This window comes from Harpia harpyja, chromosome 2, assembly GCF_026419915.1.
Source record: "Harpia harpyja isolate bHarHar1 chromosome 2, bHarHar1 primary haplotype, whole genome shotgun sequence".
In the NCBI taxonomy this organism is placed as follows: Eukaryota; Metazoa; Chordata; class Aves; order Accipitriformes; family Accipitridae; genus Harpia; species Harpia harpyja.
This window is the reverse complement of record NC_068941.1, coordinates 56,648,784-56,669,726: the sequence shown is the minus strand read 5'-3', so window position 1 is coordinate 56,669,726 and position 20,943 is coordinate 56,648,784. Positions and strand designations below refer to the sequence as shown.

General features: G+C 38.8%; 1 protein-coding gene across 6 annotated transcripts; it reads right to left on the bottom strand.

Moving 5' to 3' along the window:
• Positions 1 to 145: 145 nt before the first annotated feature.
• CNOT7 (CCR4-NOT transcription complex subunit 7) lies at positions 146 to 20,910 on the bottom strand. 6 transcript variants are annotated; one of them, XM_052779967.1, is made up of 8 exons: positions 20,721 to 20,858; positions 20,084 to 20,144; positions 19,621 to 19,819; positions 19,121 to 19,314; positions 15,852 to 16,013; positions 9,572 to 9,716; positions 4,646 to 4,756; positions 146 to 1,840 (listed from the first exon to the last, which is right to left on the bottom strand). In XM_052779967.1, exons 3-8 carry the CDS (start codon positions 19,735 to 19,737, stop codon positions 1,712 to 1,714), a joined length of 858 nt encoding a protein of 285 aa, XP_052635927.1. In that variant the 5' UTR covers positions 19,738 to 19,819; positions 20,084 to 20,144; positions 20,721 to 20,858; the 3' UTR covers positions 146 to 1,711. The 6 variants fall into 6 exon arrangements, with proteins under 6 accessions (XP_052635927.1, XP_052635929.1, XP_052635928.1 ...); XM_052779969.1 differs by lacking the exons at positions 20,084 to 20,144; positions 20,721 to 20,858 and adding an exon at positions 20,892 to 20,910; XM_052779968.1 differs by lacking the exon at positions 20,084 to 20,144 and having other exon boundaries at positions 20,709 to 20,858.
• Positions 20,911 to 20,943: the final 33 nt, after the last annotated feature.

Genomic DNA, 20,943 nt, shown 5'->3' with positions numbered 1-20,943 from the left:
CTGAAAGTGGAATCAGTCAGGGAGCGGTAAGATCATTTTATAAGCACATGGAAGAGAACTATCATGCCTAAACAAAACAGAATACAGAACTGAACTAACTACACACACGTTCCAGGAAAAATTTTGCAACAAAACCACCAGTCTGTTATGTAAGAAAACATTTCTTAGGCCTTTATTTACAAAAGCTTTAAAAACAAATACCCTCTTATGCAAATTATTTGTTGTTTAAAAAGGACCACCCAGTTACATCATTGTAACTCAATGAAAAAAAGGTGTTTCATTTTTTGTTTTTAAGTACAAGGTAAAACAGAATAATTTGGTGAACACTGAGATTTTTCTACTATTGATTTCCGTGTCGAACACGCACACATACGCGCGCACACACACACAGGCACACAATGTTGCACATTCCATCATTTCAGGCTAGTATTTAGCTATTCAATACCAAAAATCCTTCCTGCACAACTGCTCTGTACACATGCTATGCAGAGTTAAGAACATACTTTAGGGTCCTTTAAAACAATATATCTAAAATATATTGCTAAGATATACTCAAAAATAAACTAGCATTACACTCCTCAGGTAACTTTATTAGCTATAAGTTATTTATATTTTGTTGTTTTACAACAAATATCTGTAACATCTGTCTTTGTAGCAACTACAAAAAAAGCATGATTTAATTGTCCTTCTAATTCAATTAAATAGTATTTTTTCAGATCTTTGGGTTTTATCTTCAACTAAACTGACTTTCAAAAATCATCAAGTACATAATAAATATGACTTCATAAAAAATTTGAGGTGTACATTACTAGAATAAAAGGTAGGAAGTTAATCAAGGGAAGTGTGCCATTACAAAACTCCTACTATTCCAATATCCTTCAACTCTCAGCTTAATGGCAAAAATGCTAAAGTAATAGCTGTTCTTTTCCTGAAGGGTGTAAAGCTGTTTTTATAAGCTTCTTTCCCCCACCACAGAGCAGTTTTAAAGCAGCAGGCCAACCAGCAGTTGACACGTGCAGGATGTCTTTGAAGACGACTGAACACTAGTAAAATAACAGCAGTTACTATGATTTCAGTAGTTTGTTTTGCTTGAACAAACAGAGGTTATGCAGCAAGTAAGTCATGTTCTGTGGGTTGAGATACCAAGGAAATACAGCACGAAGCTGCTGAACTTGGCAGATGATTGTTTTCTAGCTGAGGGCAAAAGAAAAAAGAAAACAAAACTTCAAATAAAACACAGGATCTGAGTCAAGAGTCGTTCTCTAAAGTGCAAATTTGATGGTCCACAATCTTGAATAGCTAAAACGCCTGCATACTGGAAGGAACAGACATGAATGGGGAAGTTAGTTACAATCAGTGCCAGTTAATTTGTAGAAGGGAGGGGAAAGAGACAAAAAACTAGGAGATCAATATAGGTAAGTTTACCAGACTGTTCATTATGATATAACTTTCCCCTTCTCTCTGCCACACTGATCCTATACATGCTTCTTTACAAATGGGCTAGTTATGAGGCCAAAATGTAACCCAGAAAATTTTACATATCAATAGTAGGATCAAAATCTGTGATAGGAACAGTCAAGTTTAGTACATAGAAAGGCAGAAAGTGTGCTGAGAAAGGGGGAAAAAAAGCCTTATTGTCCAAGGGCTTCAACCAGAGATAAAACCTATATACAAGCACATGGAGGTCAAAAAGATGGCCTTTCATTTCATGTCATGACTGTTTGTTGGCTTCTTCTTCATATGCATTTCCTGTGCCATTTTGTACATAAGATGACCCCGAACCAAGGCCGTATAAGTGGCCGCAATATTTGGCATCGTCAATGTGATCTTCAAAGAACATCTAAAGAGTTAAAAGAGAGACACAAATTATTGCCAAAGAAAAGGCTCAGTTTAAATAGAACTACAGAAAGGCTTTAAAATGTTACTTTCTTTTTAGCCTAAGATACCAAATCCCAAGGTGCAAAAGATGATATAATTAACATAACAACACACTTAACACATTATCAAAATGTGCTATATGACATGATTCTTTAAAGTAAATCTGTCAAGGCACACAATCAGTCTTCCCGTGCACCCTTCCTGATAAAATGGCCAAATGCAATGTTTTGATAATTTTGTATTATCAGCTATCACTCACTTTTCTGCAAGTGTAACAAAGATACTTCTCCAACTGATTTCTGTGGAGTTTCTCACAACAGGCATATACTTAGCATCCATCATCAGTGCCCGTACTCTACCTACTCCTCAGTGTGGGAGTTATACTCTGTCTTGAAATGGCAGTATGTATCGATTTATATTATAAAGGTTTGGGGTGGGGAGAATGTTTGAGCACAAAATGCATTACTGAGTTCAGAGAAATACAGAAAGATGCATTTCCAGCTAGCTCCTCACAGAGGGGGACTTCATTTAATAAGGAACAGCAAAATTAAAGTAAATTTTATACTAAGACTGCATTTACACCTTACAAGTCTGAACTGCAAACAGAACCTTTCAGTGGAAGACATACAAAACCCCACGATATTCTACCTTTCAGCCTTAGGTTTTCAAGCAAAACCACAAATTACCCCGCAAAAATAAAAAAGACACACACGTACACAAAAATTTTTCACCCTAAAAACTTCACAGCAACCCTGGACATCCCAGTGGCTGACATTCTGAGTCATCATCAAAATCAGAAATCTAAGACAGCCACAATCACACAGGAGCAGTGTGGACGCAATACACAATCTAAATGCAGAGGACTGCATATACCACACAGGCTGTAAAACTTCTCCCTTCAAGCTTTGCTCTTAGCAGCAGAGTCCGGATGGCAAGTTCTGTACTGCAGGAATTGGAGACCTCAATTAAAAGTTTTTTAAAGCCCCCAGCAGTTCTTGAAGAAATAAACAGGTAGGAAAATCCCAAAACAACAGCTCTACTGTTGTAGTATCAATATTTAAGTATTTCTGATGGGACGAAAAAGATCACTAACTTTTTTGGCTGGCTTTCCCAAACCCAGCAAGCAAGTTGCAACTCCTTCACCACAATTATGAACAAAATTTTGTACCTCTAAAAGCATTGTAAAATGAAGTTTTTTCATGCAGAAATATGTTGTTAAACAATGAAGTCTACTGAAAAGGCTTTAAAAATGCACATTAAATTTAATTCTCTCTGCTGACTACTGTGTCCTTATCTAGAAATGCTGTATTTGCAAAGAACCTGAAAGTACTGAAAAAAACCATCATAATCAGTACATCTTTGTTGGCTTAATTAAGCAAGTGTTTTGCACTAAAAACCTCAACAATTTCTACTTCTCCCAGTAAGAGCTTTTGGTAAACAAATTCGAGAAGATAATTTGCCATGTAACACAAACTGCATCTCATTAGAGAAACAATCATGGGTTTGAACCTTTTCCTCTAGAAAACTAATTTGAAAGGCAGTCTCTTAGGCATCATTATCATCTACTTTCCCTTCCCCTTTATTTGTTTTGGATTTTGTTTGAAATTCAAAAGTGAAAGATTAACAATACTGGGCAGATGGCTGTTAGCCACACTGGGCTTGGATCGTATCAGAAACACAATCCTTTCTATTGCATCTGTAGCCCATGACCTGCTTGACAACTGCAACAGTTCCAGCAGAGGCAGAACAGAGTGTTATGATGAGCAAACCAGCTTAAATCACAGCATTTATTTTTCACCTGCTGTCTCACTAGTATTTGTCAGGAACTTGTGCTCATTTTCTCCTTTATACAAAAAGCTGGATTACAGGAAATAGACACCTCAGCATACAATACTGAACCTTATTAAAAATGAGGTTTCCTATTGCCATCCGTTTTGACATTGTAAATGACACTGAATTGCTGGCAGAATGCCATGTTCAGATGCACTGGCATTTGTCCAGTGCAACTGCTTTCCAGAAGAGGTCTGTTCAACATTTGTTTGTTCTGCTAATGCAAAATATCCTAATATCTTCCTGTTGTACACGGACAAGTATCAAGGAAAAGTGAAGCTTGTGAGACGTGGTTTCCCTTGCTGCAAACCTTGAATTAATTGATCAATGTATAATCTTTTAGAACCTGAGTTAATCTGTGCTTTACTCAACGGTAAGGAACAAATGCATGGACATTCTCCACAGCAGCCTGAAAGTCATTATTTAATATACCTATAGCCTGCAAGTTTAGCTAGAAGTGGCCAGTCAACACTCTTTCCCCCCCTCTAGGCCTGTCACAAGCAGCAGTGCATACCAGCTGGGTATTACACTGAGCAGAAGCTCCAAAAAAAAAACTGGCTTGAGTATGGTCACCCAGAAAGGAGTCTCGCTCCAGCAGCTCATAACTCACTGCAGCAGCCACCTAAAAAGAGGTTCCCTGCAAAACAGGGAAGGAAAAAACCTCAAAAACAAAAACCCACAAAAAATTCAAAAGCCAGGCACAGGCTGGAAACAGGAAGCAATACTTACTCACAGCAGCTAAGCAGTAAACCACTGGGGCTGGTTCACACTCACTCTGGGGAAAATGTAGGTGGTCTTATTTTTGTCAAGAAAGGAGTGACCCCTGAAGCCCTTCAGAGACCTCCTTAAAATACAGCAGACTTATCAGAATCAGCAATTCCATCTGACTATCACAGCACATTACTATCATGGAGATAAAACCAACACATCCACCTACTTCTCTCATTTTGAAAAAGGCCATTCCTGTGAGTAAAGAATCAGATCCTGCCTGATGCTGTGGTCCTATCCTTTCCAGCTCTAACTGCTCAGCCACTTCTTGTAATCCACCCTGAAAAAGAAAACATTTTTGTTAACTGCTGAAAAAAAACTGAATCAGAAAACTGAGCAGCTATATTTGGGAAAATCTGTTACACAGGTCATACAAACTCAGGTATATTTTAACATTTGCACAGTAGCTGTAACAGTTGTTATACTAGATAAATACACACCTGGAGAATGAAACTTTTGGTATCAATAGCAGCATTAGAATTCTGTGTCAGTACTGATTAAATAAAGCAGTATCTGTGACCAACAAAACTACTACTCCCACGTTCCAGCTTTTCCAGTAACCAGATGTCATTACTTAACAAAACAATTCCTTCAAGATGCTGAAAGGATTGGCAATGCTGAAGAACAAAACCAGGTGTTCCTGTACTCCTTCTATTTGAATGAAAGTTTAAAAGGTAAAAGCGTTGTTCTACAAACACAAGAATTCAAGTGTTTACAAATGAGGTGCCCATATGCCTCCATGTGTTAAAGTATCTAGGCTTCCTTTGAAACAGACCTTTTTCTTTCCACTTACCTTTCAACAATTAAGTTGAGGGTTTTTCCACTTCACAAAAACTGAGAGTATCCTTAAGTATCTAGAACACTACAGGGAGTCCAGGAAAATGTTACACAGCAGGCATTTTAGAAACCAGGTGGTAAAGTAAAAAAGGAAGAAAGTGCCCACTCCATCTCTACAAGACATTCTACCCCTCTTTAAAGTTTGTTTCATTAGCTGACATAAGAGGCTAGGAAAAAAAACATGCAAAAAAATTCATTGTCTTGCAACTAGTTTTCTAAGATACTAAAATCCAATGGTATAGCCAGCTTTTCTGTTAGAGATGTATATTTAATAGTCACATGTGTTATGAAGTCTACTTAAAAAAGTATATAAACGTCTCACAAAAAGGGAACAATTTAAAACTGTAATTGTCTGCTTTGAATGTTGATCCATGGTTTAAAAGGACAGACTGTGCAGCTGTAGACATCACTCCAAGCTGCAAATCTATCTGCTCTTAAAGGTAAAATTTCTCCAGTTTTGAAGCTAATTTTCTTCCCAATAAGCTTATGTGAAAAACTAATGCCTTAACTGCAGAATGACTAAATAAACCTCTTTTTAGCGCCGCCACCCCTCCCCTCCCCCCAATGGTAATAACCACTATATGTAGAAGCAAACCCATCAGAGGTTGGTTTGGTTTCACACAGGTAACACAGATCAGTTGAAGGATAGACAGGTTACATTGTAACTGCAATCTTCTAATGCTGTAAGCTACACTGTGAGCACATAATTTTGTACATTTTTTTTTTTAATCAGTAAGCCATAAAGCTACTGGAAATAGACTAAAGCACATGCATACTCTTTAAGGTCTAGAAAGATTTAAAAAAACAACCAAACAGCAAAATCCTTAGTGCTGCCACAAGCTTTGCAGGGCAAACATGTTGCACAGAGGCAATACTTTTAAAGAAAGACTGCCCAGTATCCCAGTTCACCTTTCCTCACACTCTTAACGCGTGTCAAGCACAGGAAGGCAAGCAATAAGAAGCAAAAGCATAACAGTCAAAGTTAAAACTCAGAGCAATAAAGTCTGACCTGAAAATCAGATCAAACATTATGAAAATTCCTGTGAATCTTATGGCAGCAGGTTTGGGCCCAGGTTTTAGTTTTGTTTAAAAAGATGGAAGCTTCAGTAGTGACATTCCCAAGTAACACCTACAAACCAACATGAAAACCTAGTATTGGTATGGCTAGTTTTAATCTAGCTTGAGCAGCAGGAATATAGTTTACAGAAGTTTAAGATAAAAGTAAGTCTATACACTATACAGTTAAGCACAGAAGCTAGCTTGTTTTATTTACGTGCTTGCAGTGTTCAGATGTTGTACCCAAACATGCTCAATTATTTAATTTACACTGTCAAAAACATGTGGAGGGTTGGTGGGCAGGGGAAAAAAAAGCACATATCCAATACAGGCATGTTCTCCACTTTCTAACTCCAATCATGAGCTGTTAGAGTTAGCAACAGCAGTCAGGCCCACACCCTTTCAAGGCACCATTTTCTGCTCCTAAACCCTCTTCTTCCTCAAGTTGCAAATTAGCATCAGGTTCTGCTAGCTGTAAGACTATCTACTCTAGCTTCAAATAACTTTGAAGAAACACTCAAGAATAAAAATCAGTAATATTTACACGGCAGCTGCAAGCTCTGGAATGTAGTTCAAAATTTACAGTTAACAGCAGCCTACAGAAGAATGCTTTGAAAATAGTGCTTTTAATGGTATATATCCATTTGTAAATATATCACACACCACTTTTGTGTGTAACTTCTTGGTCTATAACTGCAATAATTACAGAATTTTAGCTGTCTCTGAAAATTAATAAGCTATTGAGATTCTCTTTCAGGCAAGACTTTTGCACTCCAGGTAAGAACATTTTTACTCTTGGAGGAGAAGGACAAATTCTTTCCAAATTTTCAGAGCACTGGTCTTTCAAGAAAAAGGCCACAGAATGATTTACATAATCACATGACCACAGTCAAACAGCAAATCCACTTCAAATTCTTGTTTCATGCCACTGGTACCAGAGTTCACTGTTCTGTACGAACTCCCATATAAAAGCAAGTTTCCAACAAGGTCTATAAATCTACATAATTACTTAGAGTTGCCATTACTATCAAAAGGTTTGGAATAGCCTACATAGAAAGGATTTTTAGAGAACAAGCAAGAATTTAAACTATACTACATTAATATCTCAAGTTAACTCCCAATCTGCATGTCAGTAAAGGACATTCATGTCCATTTGAGTAACATACTGTAAATTCAGAGACTACTTAATTCCACAAAAATAGCACCAAACAGCTTCCTAATCCTGAAGCATATTTCTCTTCTCAATGCCACAAATTCTTTTTTGGGTGTGTGGGGGCAGGAAGTGGGAGACCTACAGCAAGTCAGTGACTTTCATATGAAAAATAACTTAGACAAGTCAATAAAGGACAACTGCACAGCAGTTCAATTCACTGCAATTTAATAAAGATTGAAAGTGACACACATTAGGAGACAGTGCATGCATTTTTAGTCACAACACTGAGCATTTAGCAATTTGTTTTAGACAGCTGCTCTCAGTACAGTACAAGTTCACCATCATTTCATCACTGGTAAATTTGGAGGGGTAGGGTAGTCCAGATCCCTTCCCCTGCTGTCATTACAAGTCTGCAGGTTAGGCAACAGGATCAAGATTTACTGCAGGAAAGCTGACCTACATATTCAGCTGGGGGGGGCAATAAAAAAAAAACCAAACACCCTTGTTCTTAAGGTTTGCTGAAATAAGACCTGTGAAGGTTGTTCTTGTCTTCCAAAAAACATTAGTGTCTCTAAACAATACAGGTTACACACAACTATGTCTTAATGAAGTGACAGGAAATACAATCCCCTCCTCCCCAAACCCACTGGGAATGTCACCTCTGGAACAGTGACAGGGAACATCATTCTGTCACCCTTCCTACATCACTAAAGTTGGATTATACACTCTGTTCTTGGTTAAGTGTGTCACCACCACTAAGACACCAGATGCTTTACTTTGCTTCACCAGGAGTGAGAAAGTAAGTGTGGTTTTTGTTTGGGGTCCCCCCCCCTCCTTTAAGACTCCTGAAGCTTATTAACATTTCCTTTTTTCTTCTGGTCTCTGTGGAGAAAAACTGTTTCTAAGATGTTTTTAATACTCAGCTATTTGCGCTGCTGATTACACCAATAACAACTCTAGATGAACACAGGTAATTATACTTTTCTTACTAACTGGGAGGTCTCCATTTTCAACATTAATTTGATTAACAAAAGGATTTACAAAATTTACTTCCCACACAAGTAGGCTACTACTTAGAAGTGACATACTCTATTAGTTTATCTCAGAAAGAAACAAACAGAGGACTATAAACCCCACACAGATCACTAGTTCAGCACGACGAAGTGGCAAGCCATCCCTTAGTTAGGCTTTGGTTGTACTACAGTCAGTGTTCTCTTTTTCATGCAGATTCTCATTAAGAAAGCCTAGAGAATCGAGTTACTTTCCATAAAAGCAGCAAGTCATTAATTGCCTCAGATGAGCGATGCACCTCATTCCAGCAGCAGTCCAGACTCTTACAGTTCTTTGGCAAGTAAAGCTGTTAACAATCCCTGTAGCATCTTTCTTTCACTTGCTGTCTTCCCCTTCACATACTTAGTTCCAGTTTCCATTCATTCTCCAGTGCAATAAAGTATCCAAATTTTAGGCCTGATAGAGTAAGCCAATTAGTAGCCGGGCTGGCCTGACATGAGAGATTAGTTTCTAGTACTGCATTTTTTTCCTAGAAGTCACATGTTGTCCCTGAACATATGCTGTTGTTTATCTTTCCTTATGGGGCCATCTGAAACATTCTTCGCTCCATTCCTCTTCCCAAGACACTTCCACAGCATCATCGTTGCCATTACCTTTGCCAAGACGACTGCAGTCCTTTAGTGGACTGCACAATGAGGAAATAAGAGTATATGAAACCCATCAATTCTTATGGTTCAAGAAGTGAAGGATTCATTCCAAACATGGGTTTATCATCTGTCAACAAAGACTGGGCACTGTAAATACAGTATCAACATGCTATTTTTAACTGGTAAGCAGTTATAATAATTGATGTGTGCTCCTGCCTGCTTCTATCAATAGCCTTTAATATTAAATATATAAAGGTTGAGACAACAATACTTAGTAGGTATTATCAAAGCAAAACCAAAAGGTAAAAATACAGAAAGTAAGTATTTTTAAGCAGAAAGTACTCTGTCTCCAAACCCAGAATTTGTTCCGAGCCATTAACAGATTACTTACCTTCAGATTTTTGCAACTCTTCATGAGATATTTTACATCATAGATGACAGGGAAAAACAATCGCAGTATCTCAAAGAAGTCCAGCTCTTCTTCAGGTAAATTAGAGTTTGTCAGGATTTTGATTAGATAGCCAAAGTCATATCCACTGCAAATAAATAACAAAAACAATATAAGCAAATAACTTAGAAGCATCCTTCTCGCTTCCAACATCAAGACTTCATTACACATTAACAGGACATTTTGCCTAATTTCAATGCAATTAAGACTGACTCTTACAAAAGACTAAGCTTCAGTGTAAATGGCCCCATTGCAGATTCCAGAGAAAACATTTTAATTTAGTCTGAATGAGGCTGAGTGAAGCAAAAAGATCTGCATACAGGAGTTTCTCAAAATCCTGAAACAAGGTAGTGCTGCTGGGGCTTCATCTGATAACAAGAACTTGCACCAGAAAGACTCCTAGCTGGCTTCTTTCACACAGATGGGAGTTTTTCACTACAAACTGAGACAGAAAGACTTCTACAGTTCTCAAAATCCAAAAGATTCATGAGTTTCCAGAGCCAACACATGTTTATGCCTGGAGGCAAGTGTCACCCTCAGCAATGAAGAAGAGCAGATTGTCTTTCAACTTTCCCAATTAAATCAGCACACAGACAACTGAAAAATTTAATAGCTTGTAGACTATTACTCTTTTCGGAGGCAAATACAGAGTAAGTTGGAAAACTTTTTGTGTGTACATGTTAGCCAGCAGGAGGCAGCAAGATAACTGAGCAGTACAGGTGTGATGGAAGAAACTGAGGTATTACATTGTGTGAGTGGCGGAGAGAAGAGTTTGGGAAGACTTCCTTCTCAATAGTTTGACTGAAGAAAGAGGACATAGGAATGAGGTGTGGCAGTAAAAGGGGAAGCCATGTACTTTTACAAAGGGTTATGAGAGGAAACAGAGGGTTTAAAGCATAGGAAAGACAGATGTCAGGTATTAAGTAGGAATGAACACCACAACAAAAAGCAGTGATGACTAGTTATGCTTTTCCCTGGGAAGGCAGAGATTACAAGCCTGATTATTCATGATATTATCATGAATCCGATCCATTCTGATCCCTTGTACTTGCAGTATTGCTCATGCACATATGCACTGAACTAGATAGGGGAATGATACGTTCTCTTCTTTATTACTAGTTTGCATTGAACCAAATTAGTTGCTAGGTTTTATTGACATGCAATTTTAAAAATGCCTATAAAAGATGATGAAAACACACAGCAGGGCTGCCTCTACTGAAGGCTGCATCAGTTTTGCTGCTTAAGGAACCTTAGCGTATAGCTGAGAGATAATTCAAGTGAATGGGTGGCCACCACAGACTCCAAATTCCCCATTTAATACTTCGTGTTCGTTCTTGGTTATGTGAGGATCATACTCAAAACCAAGAATTTTGCAACTTGGTAAATATTGACTGAGATCTTTAACTGTGAGATGAGTAATACAGAAGACAAATCAGTGAAGAGCACTGTACTACTGATCCTGCAGATATTTAGTACCCACAAAGACTGGTGACTTCTGACGTAGGCTCAAGGCTTTAGCTTGCATGCTCAAGGCTTTAGCTTGCATACTCAATGTAAAGAGGATTGCTTTTTGTACCTTTTTTATACAATGGGGTTCTCTACACCATCTTTATCTTATGAATTTCTAGACAGAGGGTAGAAAGTCTTGAACATACTGGGAATAAATGGATTGTTTGCTGAAAGTCCATTAATACAAGATACACAAAAGGAATGGACTATTGCAGCTCTCCTATGGGGGTTTCCAGTGCTCTAAACAGGAATTTCATGTTGAACGAATCCCACACTGCATCTGGTGCTTTGAAGCTGTGCTGGCGGCACTCCAATCTCCACAGCAGCAGCCACTGGCCACAGAGCAAAGGAGCCAAAGATAAAGGATTTCAGCCAAGTCTTACAAAGTAAAAACCTGTAGTATACTTGGCAAAAACAGTAGCTTAGAAGCTTAATTTTATTAGATCACCTATTTGGGGGGGTGGGGGGGGAAGCAAAGTGAGGGGGAAGCCTGTATTGGCATAAAGCCCTCTATAGAAAAGGAAAAGAAAAAAGCCACATTAGTAAAAAAGACTGTTCAGAAAGATGCAAAAAAGACTGTTCAGGATTAAGCAGACTTACTCATCTAGAGATTAGAAAGCTTATTAACTCACTGAGTATCTGACATCAGTCATCCTTGTAGCTCAAATGTAACAGCCATATCAAAACTTTTAAAGTGAAGAAAACAGTATTTGTGCTCCTCTTCAAAAAAAGAAGTTTGATTCCCTTCCTCTTCCAAAAAAAATTATGTACATGACTGAATTACTAGAAAACAGATGCTCTCGAACAATTCCAATTTCTATTAAGAAGGAAGTACTGTAAGAAAACTCAAGATTCATTTACTGTTTGCACTGAGAGGGAGCAGGCTATCATAAACCTGCCATTTCGATGAAGAATTATATATATATATAAGTATATATATTTTTCCCTTGGAGACTGAAGCAGATTCTTTCACTCTGGGATCCTCATGCAGAAAAAGGGAACAGGATATCTGAACAGTGGATTTAACAGGCATGATTACCGTTCCATTGCATGACAGCATTCAGTCAGGTATCTATTCTTGGATCCTAAGCATGGGTTAGTTTTAGTCAGCTCAACCAAATGATCTCTCACATTCCTTAAGTTCCAGCTGCTTACACTTAGTCCCATTGTGCTCCTAACAACCATCACAAACCCCACTTTACTAATCACAATACAGTATTCAAGGTATTTACATAATCTTTTTAGTATACTTTTCAGGGGTAATATGCTCCAGCTATCCAAGCTTACACAGACATAGGAACTGTCACTCCAATTCAAGACTATGATGTATCTAGTTCAAAAATTGAGTGGTCACTGCTGAATGCTAACAGAAGGGTAAGGAAGTCCACAGTGAGCAATTATGTAATTACCTGCTCATTAAGGAAGTTTTTTTCTAATCCTCTAACAGGCAATTAGTGGTTGGTTTATACCCTGAAGCACATTGGCTTCCTTTCCTTAAAAAGCTTTCACCATTTCCAATATAATCACCTAAAGTTACTTAGTGCAGCTAGCCACAATCCCTGGAGCTATACAGCAACATAAGCACTCTTACAACCTTTTTTTTTTTTTCTTTTTCCACTGAACATGGACAGCTGTAGGCAACAAGACCATGGAAAAGATCAAATGTGCCTCTATTTCCTTCCCTTACTATCCAGAAAGAATTCAGATAGCCAATTAACAATGAATCCTACAAGCACCAAGTCTCTGAAACAAATCAAAACCTGACAGAGCTGAGAAAGCTTTACTTCACTTTATAACTGGCTAATAGAAATGAGCCAACAGATTAAACTTTACTGAAATCAGTTAGACACAAATGATTATTGAAATACAATAGCTTGGAACTTTCCAGCTTCCCCAAAACATCTGGGTTAAGAGGCATGTTTGCACAGAGCCTCCAAAGGTAGACTGAGGAGGTTGCACACAGGTGGACACTCAAAGCTTCACCAGATCAGTTAGTTCAACATCCACAAAAACAGTGTTTGAGCTGTTCTGTTTTATAACTTGCTAGGCTGCCAAGCACTCACAGCTCTCTTGACTGCAACAAGAATTAGAAATTTGGGGCTTCCCTCTCCTCTCTCATCCACTCGAATACATTTTAACACACACAAAAGATTTGACAGAGTCACTTATGAAGTTGCAGTACACAAGAGTCGCTGACAGTGCAAATCTTTCTTTGTTCATGCCTGGCAGAACTGCAGGTCCACACAGATTTGCCAATACGTCAGGATGCCAAGGCAGCTACATCAAATGCAGAGATAAAAAGCACACAAAGAAAACTATTTGAGAAGCTAAGAGCTTAGAAATAAACTACTTAAGAGTTCAAGCAAATCAAAGACTGAGAAATGAAACAAAACCAAAACATAGCCTCACACTCCAAGACAGGAGTAATTCTTCTCTGCCCACTTCCTAAGACTCAAATTTTGAGGGTTAGTAGTAATTCAAGCATTTTAAGGAAGCAGAAGCAATAGTACAGTCAGTAACTATCAAGCACAGCTTTTTCAGTAGTCAAAGAACTACTGCATGGAGAGCCTACATGAAACATTTTCAACTGAGCTGTCCCGCTGTTTTAAGTTTCCACTAATAGAATATAATCACAATCAACCTAATATTTGTTTAGAAACAGCTGTTTACTATTCTTTGTGGCACATTTTATGTGACCCATGCTTATTTATAGCTTTGTGCAATCTTAGCTTTCTCAGAACTTAACCCACTACTCCAGGGTTTTGTGCTCAAGATAGTATCAACGTGCTCTGTCAAGCACAAAAGCCTTTAAACACTCTCTGACTTCAAGCAGAGTTGTGGATAATCAGTGTTTGACAAACATTTGCTGCAATAGCATTTCCAGTGAAGCCCACAACAGAAACCCACTTTAGCACAGATGAAACTGGACTTCAATAAAGCCATTCCAAAAACCCTTCATAAGCCGCACTAGTAAAAGTGGCATTATTACACATAGTTTGCACTACACTTTGACCAGCATATTAGTCAGGAATCACACACAATCAATATAAATATGCTTCAAAAAGAATCCCTAGTGTAGAAATGGCTCAGGTATTCCTTTTGCTAGGACAGCTTACACTTGGCCCTTAAAGTTATTAGGCAATATTGGAAAACCACCATTTTGTAGCTGTAGCTGCTTCTACATGGCAGCATCTGTTGATGTACCAGTTACACACATAACATGCCTCCCCCCACTTCTCCTGAACCGTCTAAGTTATTTTACTGTAGTCAAGTGTAAATCACAAATACGCATATAAGAGCCCAAAATAATGGGTTTAAGAAGCTGAAAGAAACTTAATTCACTAATTCAGCCTTTGTAGTTATTTTGACACAGTTCACGGCATTCTTGTTCCAGTATTTTTCCCCAAGGTGCCACCCTAGTAGCAAGATAGCAAGAGTAAGATTATTTTAGAGTCATATTGTGAGTCGAGACAGCTGCAAGTGGAAGATGTAGGCAGATTAGGTGACAAACATTCTCAAAGAAGATCCTCCTTTTTTTTTTTTTTTTTTAAACTGTCTTTTCTCCCCACCCCTCCCTGCCTTTTGGAAGTTCAGTCTAACACTTGCTTTCCACAAAGCAAGTCAAAAATGATGAATTTGCAACAGGCTGTTATATGCACCTTTCTACTACTGTTTTACGTTCCTTGCTGAAGCAACCCTTATTTTTTCAGTTGGTTAATAACAAATACTTCTCTAATTCCATGTGACTTTCTCTCCTCCAACTTCCCCCCCAAGATTTAATACTTAAGGATGAAGAATTTGGTTTTTTTCTAATTTTGTCATCTACATATTGCCACCCACCAAGGTACCATGCGTGATAAACAAGAATAAGGCTGTAAGGAAACCACTAGTCTCAGCTAAAACATTTGCTCTACCTTTGTTGACTTGCTTAGCAGCCAACATTTAAGATGGTAACTTGAGGGCATTACATAACTAGCAATAAGCCTTTAAACCCACTGCTGCTAGCAAAAAGTGCAAATTATCTCTGGCATGTAGTTGGCTATACAATGACTACTGCATAAGTTTTGAAGTGTTCAGTCTTATTAATACCTAAAGATCTTTTGTATCTTGACAGATTCATAGAGATTTAGCATTTGCATTTCTATTTCTATTTGGAAGATGAGTTCCTGTGATGAAATAAACAGTAAAATATATTCATTACTGCAGCTAGAATTAAGGCTTATCAGGGCTCTCCTTCCAAAATGAGTAATTTTCGTCTGCCCAGATTACCAGATTTAAAACTAATTTAAAAGTGCTTTATAAAACTCTTCACTGATAATTCTGTGGTTTCTCCCATGAGACAAACAATATTTGCTCAAGAATTGCTTAGTAATAGTTTGCTTTTATCATTATTACTATTATTACTTGCATGTGTGATATTAAAAGATACAATGCCACCTGCTGGCTTACGAGTTTCATGTTTTTCTGGTTTACAGTCTTCTATTACAGCGTAAACACCAATAATAAAGCACAAGTACCACCATGTTCACTCTATTCTTCTAAAACAGAATGGTGCTATGGGTATTACAGCAGAAATATTTTCTGAGTCTTACCAACCAAGATACGTGCTATATGCACTATCGGGCGTACACCACTTAACACGAGAAGTGAAATCCAAGCTCTAGAACTCAATACTCAATACTGAAAACTCAAATACCTAACATGCAGAATTTACCTATGAAAGGAAAGCCACTTGACTCCTTCGCACAGTACAACTCCTGATGTCATAAGCAGTTCTGCAAAGTACTGTGTCTCAATTCCTTCTTCTTCATGCTTTTTAAACTGGATACCAGATGTTGTCAACAGTTCAATAGAGTCCTGGGCATACATATCTTCTCTAAAAACAGAGAGGAAAAGTAAATTTTCAAAATCTACAGACCTCAGTGATTATAAACCTGGTAGCATTTCTTTTTTGCTACTCATTCCACAGACTTTACTAGCATAGAGCAGGAGCAACTTCACTTTCTTCCATGTTAATTACAAAAAAACCCCATTTTTCATAGCTTTTGTTAACTTTCACTAGCATTTCGCCATTCCTGGCACCTCCATTCTCGCCTCCTTCATAAAAAACTAGTTCCTGCTCCTCTCCCAGTTACCTAGAACTCCCCTTTTGCAAATCTACAGAGGAAAGTGAAGGTATGAATACAGATATTTTACCGAATAAGATCCATACTTGAACTGTGATGACTTAAATAGAACAGTTGGAGCACTAACATGTTACATTATAGAACTAGGAACAGTACATTCCAGACCCCAGTGCTGCGTTAATTCTGTGGATAGTATTTTCCCACACATTTCTTGTAATTTAAGTTTATGTAAATGTTTAGACACATGCTCATCAAAACTTCCTTCTCACTACAACTGGAAATTGAGTACTTGCTCCATCTAGTCAATCCTTAAAATTCAGGTAGCCTAATGTTTTCTTTCTAAACAACCAACTTCAATAGCCATATTTTGGGTCTAAAATTTAACAAGATGGAAAAAAATTCCTCTATGCCTTGTTTGATCCCCTCTTATTCTTGTATTTATTCCCTTTATCACTAACATTTTTGTAAAGTCTTAAGGAATTTGTGATAAAATAGATGGGGTTTTTTTTCCTAAAGTTTAATCTATATCATCTTAACAAAGACATAGAATGTTTAACTGAAAAAGAAAAAAAATGCAAACATGGGTCTACTTAGAAGATTATATTCATACTACTGTCCACAACAGAGTATTCTACAAAGTCTCTTCAGTGTATGGTTTTCAATTTTAATAAAAACAACCCCAAAACACAAAAACCCCAAAACAGACACAGCAACCAATATATCAAATTTGACTATTAGATTCAGTCATAGACTTATATTCCTTATTTCTAATAGCAAGTCATCATTCATCAGAACATAGAGATACATTCTCAAGATGTGTTGTATCTTTTTTCCTCCCTCCCACACAGCTGCTCATTAGTTCTCCAGCTTTAAGGCATCAGCTTCCCAACACCTGTCCATCTCCACAACACATTAAAGAACGTATCCAAAACAAACACACCTATTTTACAAAAAGAAGTTTTAATTCTAGTTTGTTGCTCTGCACTAATCAGGTGGATAGTTAGAGAAATATTTATGCTCTTTAAAAGCACACTATAACACCACCTGGCTGGAACCACACACAAAAAACTACCTCCTAGGAACACCCAACAGCTGTTTTGCTTTAGGAGCAGAACACTTGGCACAATGCCACTTCCCAAAAGGAAGTTTAGAAACAGACAAAAATAAGTAATTTCTCCACCCATGTAAAAAAAAAAAAAAAAAAAAAATCACATTTCATGCAGCACTTACCTAGCTTACCTTTTTGTACAAAATCCCCCCAATGCACAAGTTAGTTAGGTGACTACCTGTATCTTGCCTTACTATCTACGCAGCATCTGGCACAAATGGGTAGAAAACTACTTTTGTTTTGAGTTGCTTGACATTAAGTAGACCTTTGAAGCTCAGAAAGGAAATAAAACGTAACACAGGCTCTTCTTCCCAGATCATAGTTTGGAAGTTATTCATTCATTCTTCCTCTTTCTCCTATACTTAGTAGGATTAGCATATTCTGCTATTAAGACAACGGATAACTTCCATGCTGCATTTATATGGCAAGGTAAGTTTAGAGATACCAAAATATCAAATCTACACTTCCTTTTCTTTCAAGAGGTGCTTCAAACAAAACTAAAAAGAGCGTGTCATTCCTCAGACAAAACTGATTTGCGACAAGCCACAGCACTGCTTGTTTAGAAAAACAGAAAGATCAAGAGAGACAGCAGCAGTTTTTTTCTTTGTAAGAACCCCAATTACTTTGAAAACAAGTCTTTTTATCTGCAGAAAAAAAAAGGTCTGTTCTCTAAACCTCCTTTGTAGGCTGCAGTTTTAGCTCATGTATATCAAGCTGTCCAGTGATCAGCTCGTAACACAACTGCCAAAAAACCCCAAGCCTTCAACACATTTAAGTTCGAGAAATGTTTGCACTGATACTCAACTCAGGCCATACGAAAACCTATCAGACCAGTTATGTTTACTTCAGGAAAAAATTCAAGATACCAGTAACCTTGTCAACTACCTGCTAAAGATATAATTAGAACTCCACGGCAGTGTCTCATCCCCCTGGAGAAGTTAGGTTTATACTTAAAGGTTTATCACTGATAAAAATCACACTGTGAAATAAAGTTCACAATACTATTTCAACAGACAGTAAAAATCAGCTTGCTTTTCAACCAACACTTTACACAAAGTAATCCAGAACAAAAATCTCCACACGAGCTAGACTGTAGAATCAATAATCCCTTTCAACCTATTATAGAAGAAAATTAAAATACAGTAGCTTAATAGAATAAGTTGCTTTGAAAACACAAGAAAAGCTGCTGCAGTATTAAAAAGTTGACAGGATTTTACCTAGAATATTATCTAGAACTTGTGAGCCTTTTAACAAGAGTAACGTTATTTTAAAGAGGATAGAGCACACTTACTTTAGAACTTGCTGATAACATTTGTCTATTTTTTCAGTCACTTCAGTAACTTTACATTTTTTTCTTCACATGTTGACATTTTCCATTTCAAAATATGCAAAGAAACATGTAACTTCTATAACAACTAGTAAGAGTTAAACTCAGTTAAGCTAGAAGCACTCTGAAATGCTAACTGAGAAAATGCAGGGCTAACTCTTGCACTAAGTATAAATGCCTCTTTTTAAAACTTTTGCTGAAATTGCTTAGCATTTTTGACCAAATTACCAACATTAAGACAGACTGCACAGAAAAGAGGGAAGAAAGAACGTGTTTAGCTGACAAAAAAGTTTTCCTCACATAAAGTATCTATCGTATTCCAATCATATAGATAAAAAGAGTTGCTATAGTTTTCATGACTTATAATACATTTTCCGTAAGTCAGAAACATGCATTCAACAGCACAGACATTTAACACTTACGTTAAATTAAATTTAAAATTAAATTGCCAAGTTGAAGTTCCTGGAGGGTATTCTCCTTGCTCATTCATAAATGTCAGTCCTAGTTGAATTATTTTTAGCAAATCTACATTGCAGCGTAATAATTGGTACTGATAGTCTGCGTTGCTTCTGAATTCTCCAATAGGCCTTGCAACTACTCCTGGAAATTCTGTATCCTGTAAGAACACAATTAAAACTTCAACAAAAGACACCTAGAAAAATTTACATTACTTATTAAAAATAAAACATATTTCAAGCATCTAACAGTTGCATAGCTGAAGAGTACTGTGTGTAAATTCATCTTTTAGAAAGGTAATAGTTAGGAACCTAACGTTCATGCAGCATTAATTCAACATTAAGAATCCGCTATTCTTTCAATGAAAATGGATGGACAGGTTTATAGCTTTAATTTACTAACATCAAATGAAGTCATCGTGTTTTTTGGCGGTAATTTGCTAGATAAATATCAAGTGCCCACTTACCATAGCTACATAGTTATACTTCCGTATAACTTGACGAATTTTCTTCATCTCTTCATCCAAGTTACAAGCCCAAACTTCACAGATTCTCTGGCTATGGTCTACGGTAGCTGCTGGCATAGTGGGGGGCTTTAGAGACCATACATCAAAAGTTACACTTCACTGAGGACCAGTTTCATAAAGAGGACTTTATTTTTTTAACCTAAGAGACAAAGAAAGCAAAGTATCAAACTGTAAGTTTTTACTCTTTATCTGAAAAAACGCTTAAAACACCAGAATCAAGCTTTATTCTTCAGAATTTCATAATACCAGCACAACGTAGCCACCAAAAACACGCGAGTTTCAGCTATGTGAGTTCAGATTACTCTCCGAAACTAAAACCCTACGATTTTGTTAGGAACTTTATTTCTTGCACAAAGCCAGGTAAACCGGCAAGGCGCACTAGTTCAACAGATAAAAGAGATACCTGAGCCCACAAGCGTTATTCCCCCACGGGTTAGGAGAGCACATTCCTGTGGATCCCACGGCTGCGTGCAACATGAAACGAAGCGGCAAAGTGACTATTAGCGTTACGCCAAACTCGGGGACGCTGCGGACGACAAACAGCCGCCCAGGCGGGCGGCCTCCCTGGGCAGGAGCAGCTCTTTCAGCCCGTACGGACCCCGCTAAACCGGAGAGCGGCGCGAAGGGACCGAAACACGGTCCAACCGACTCGGACTCACGCCCCGGCTGGCTTCCCGGGCACCTCCTCACGGGTACAAGGCCTTAAGAGCACCTCCAGCAGCCGCAGAGCCCGCTCTGCGCGGCAGCAGCCCTCCACGGGTTGCAATGGGGAAGGGCTTACCCTTTGCCCCCCCGCCCCGGCCCAGCGCAAGGAGAGGCTCCGCCGCCGAGCCCGCCTCCGGCGGCCCGCGAAAACACCACCCGCCCCCAGCGGGCCGCCGCGACCGCCAGTAAGGCCGCAGGGCCTCCGCGGGGCTGCCTCAGGCCCGAGTGGGGTACGGTTACACCGAGGCGAGGGGGGTACCGGACCGCTCTCGGGTCCCTCGCCCCGCCCGGCTCCCCACGGCCCCCGCCCCTCCCTCCCTCACTCACTCACTCACGCTCTCGGGCGGGCCGGGCCGGGCCGCGGCGGGTCTGGCGAGGCCCCGCGGCGGCCCCCGACGCCCGAGAGCCGCCAGTTGCCGCGCGAGACGCAGGAAGCGCTGCCCCCGCCGCCCCACCGCACAAAGCCATTACATCATCGCCGCGCGCCGCGGCCTTTCCCCCCTCACCTCTGACTCGACGACGGCTGCGGCGGCACCAATCACCAGCCGCACCGCCCTT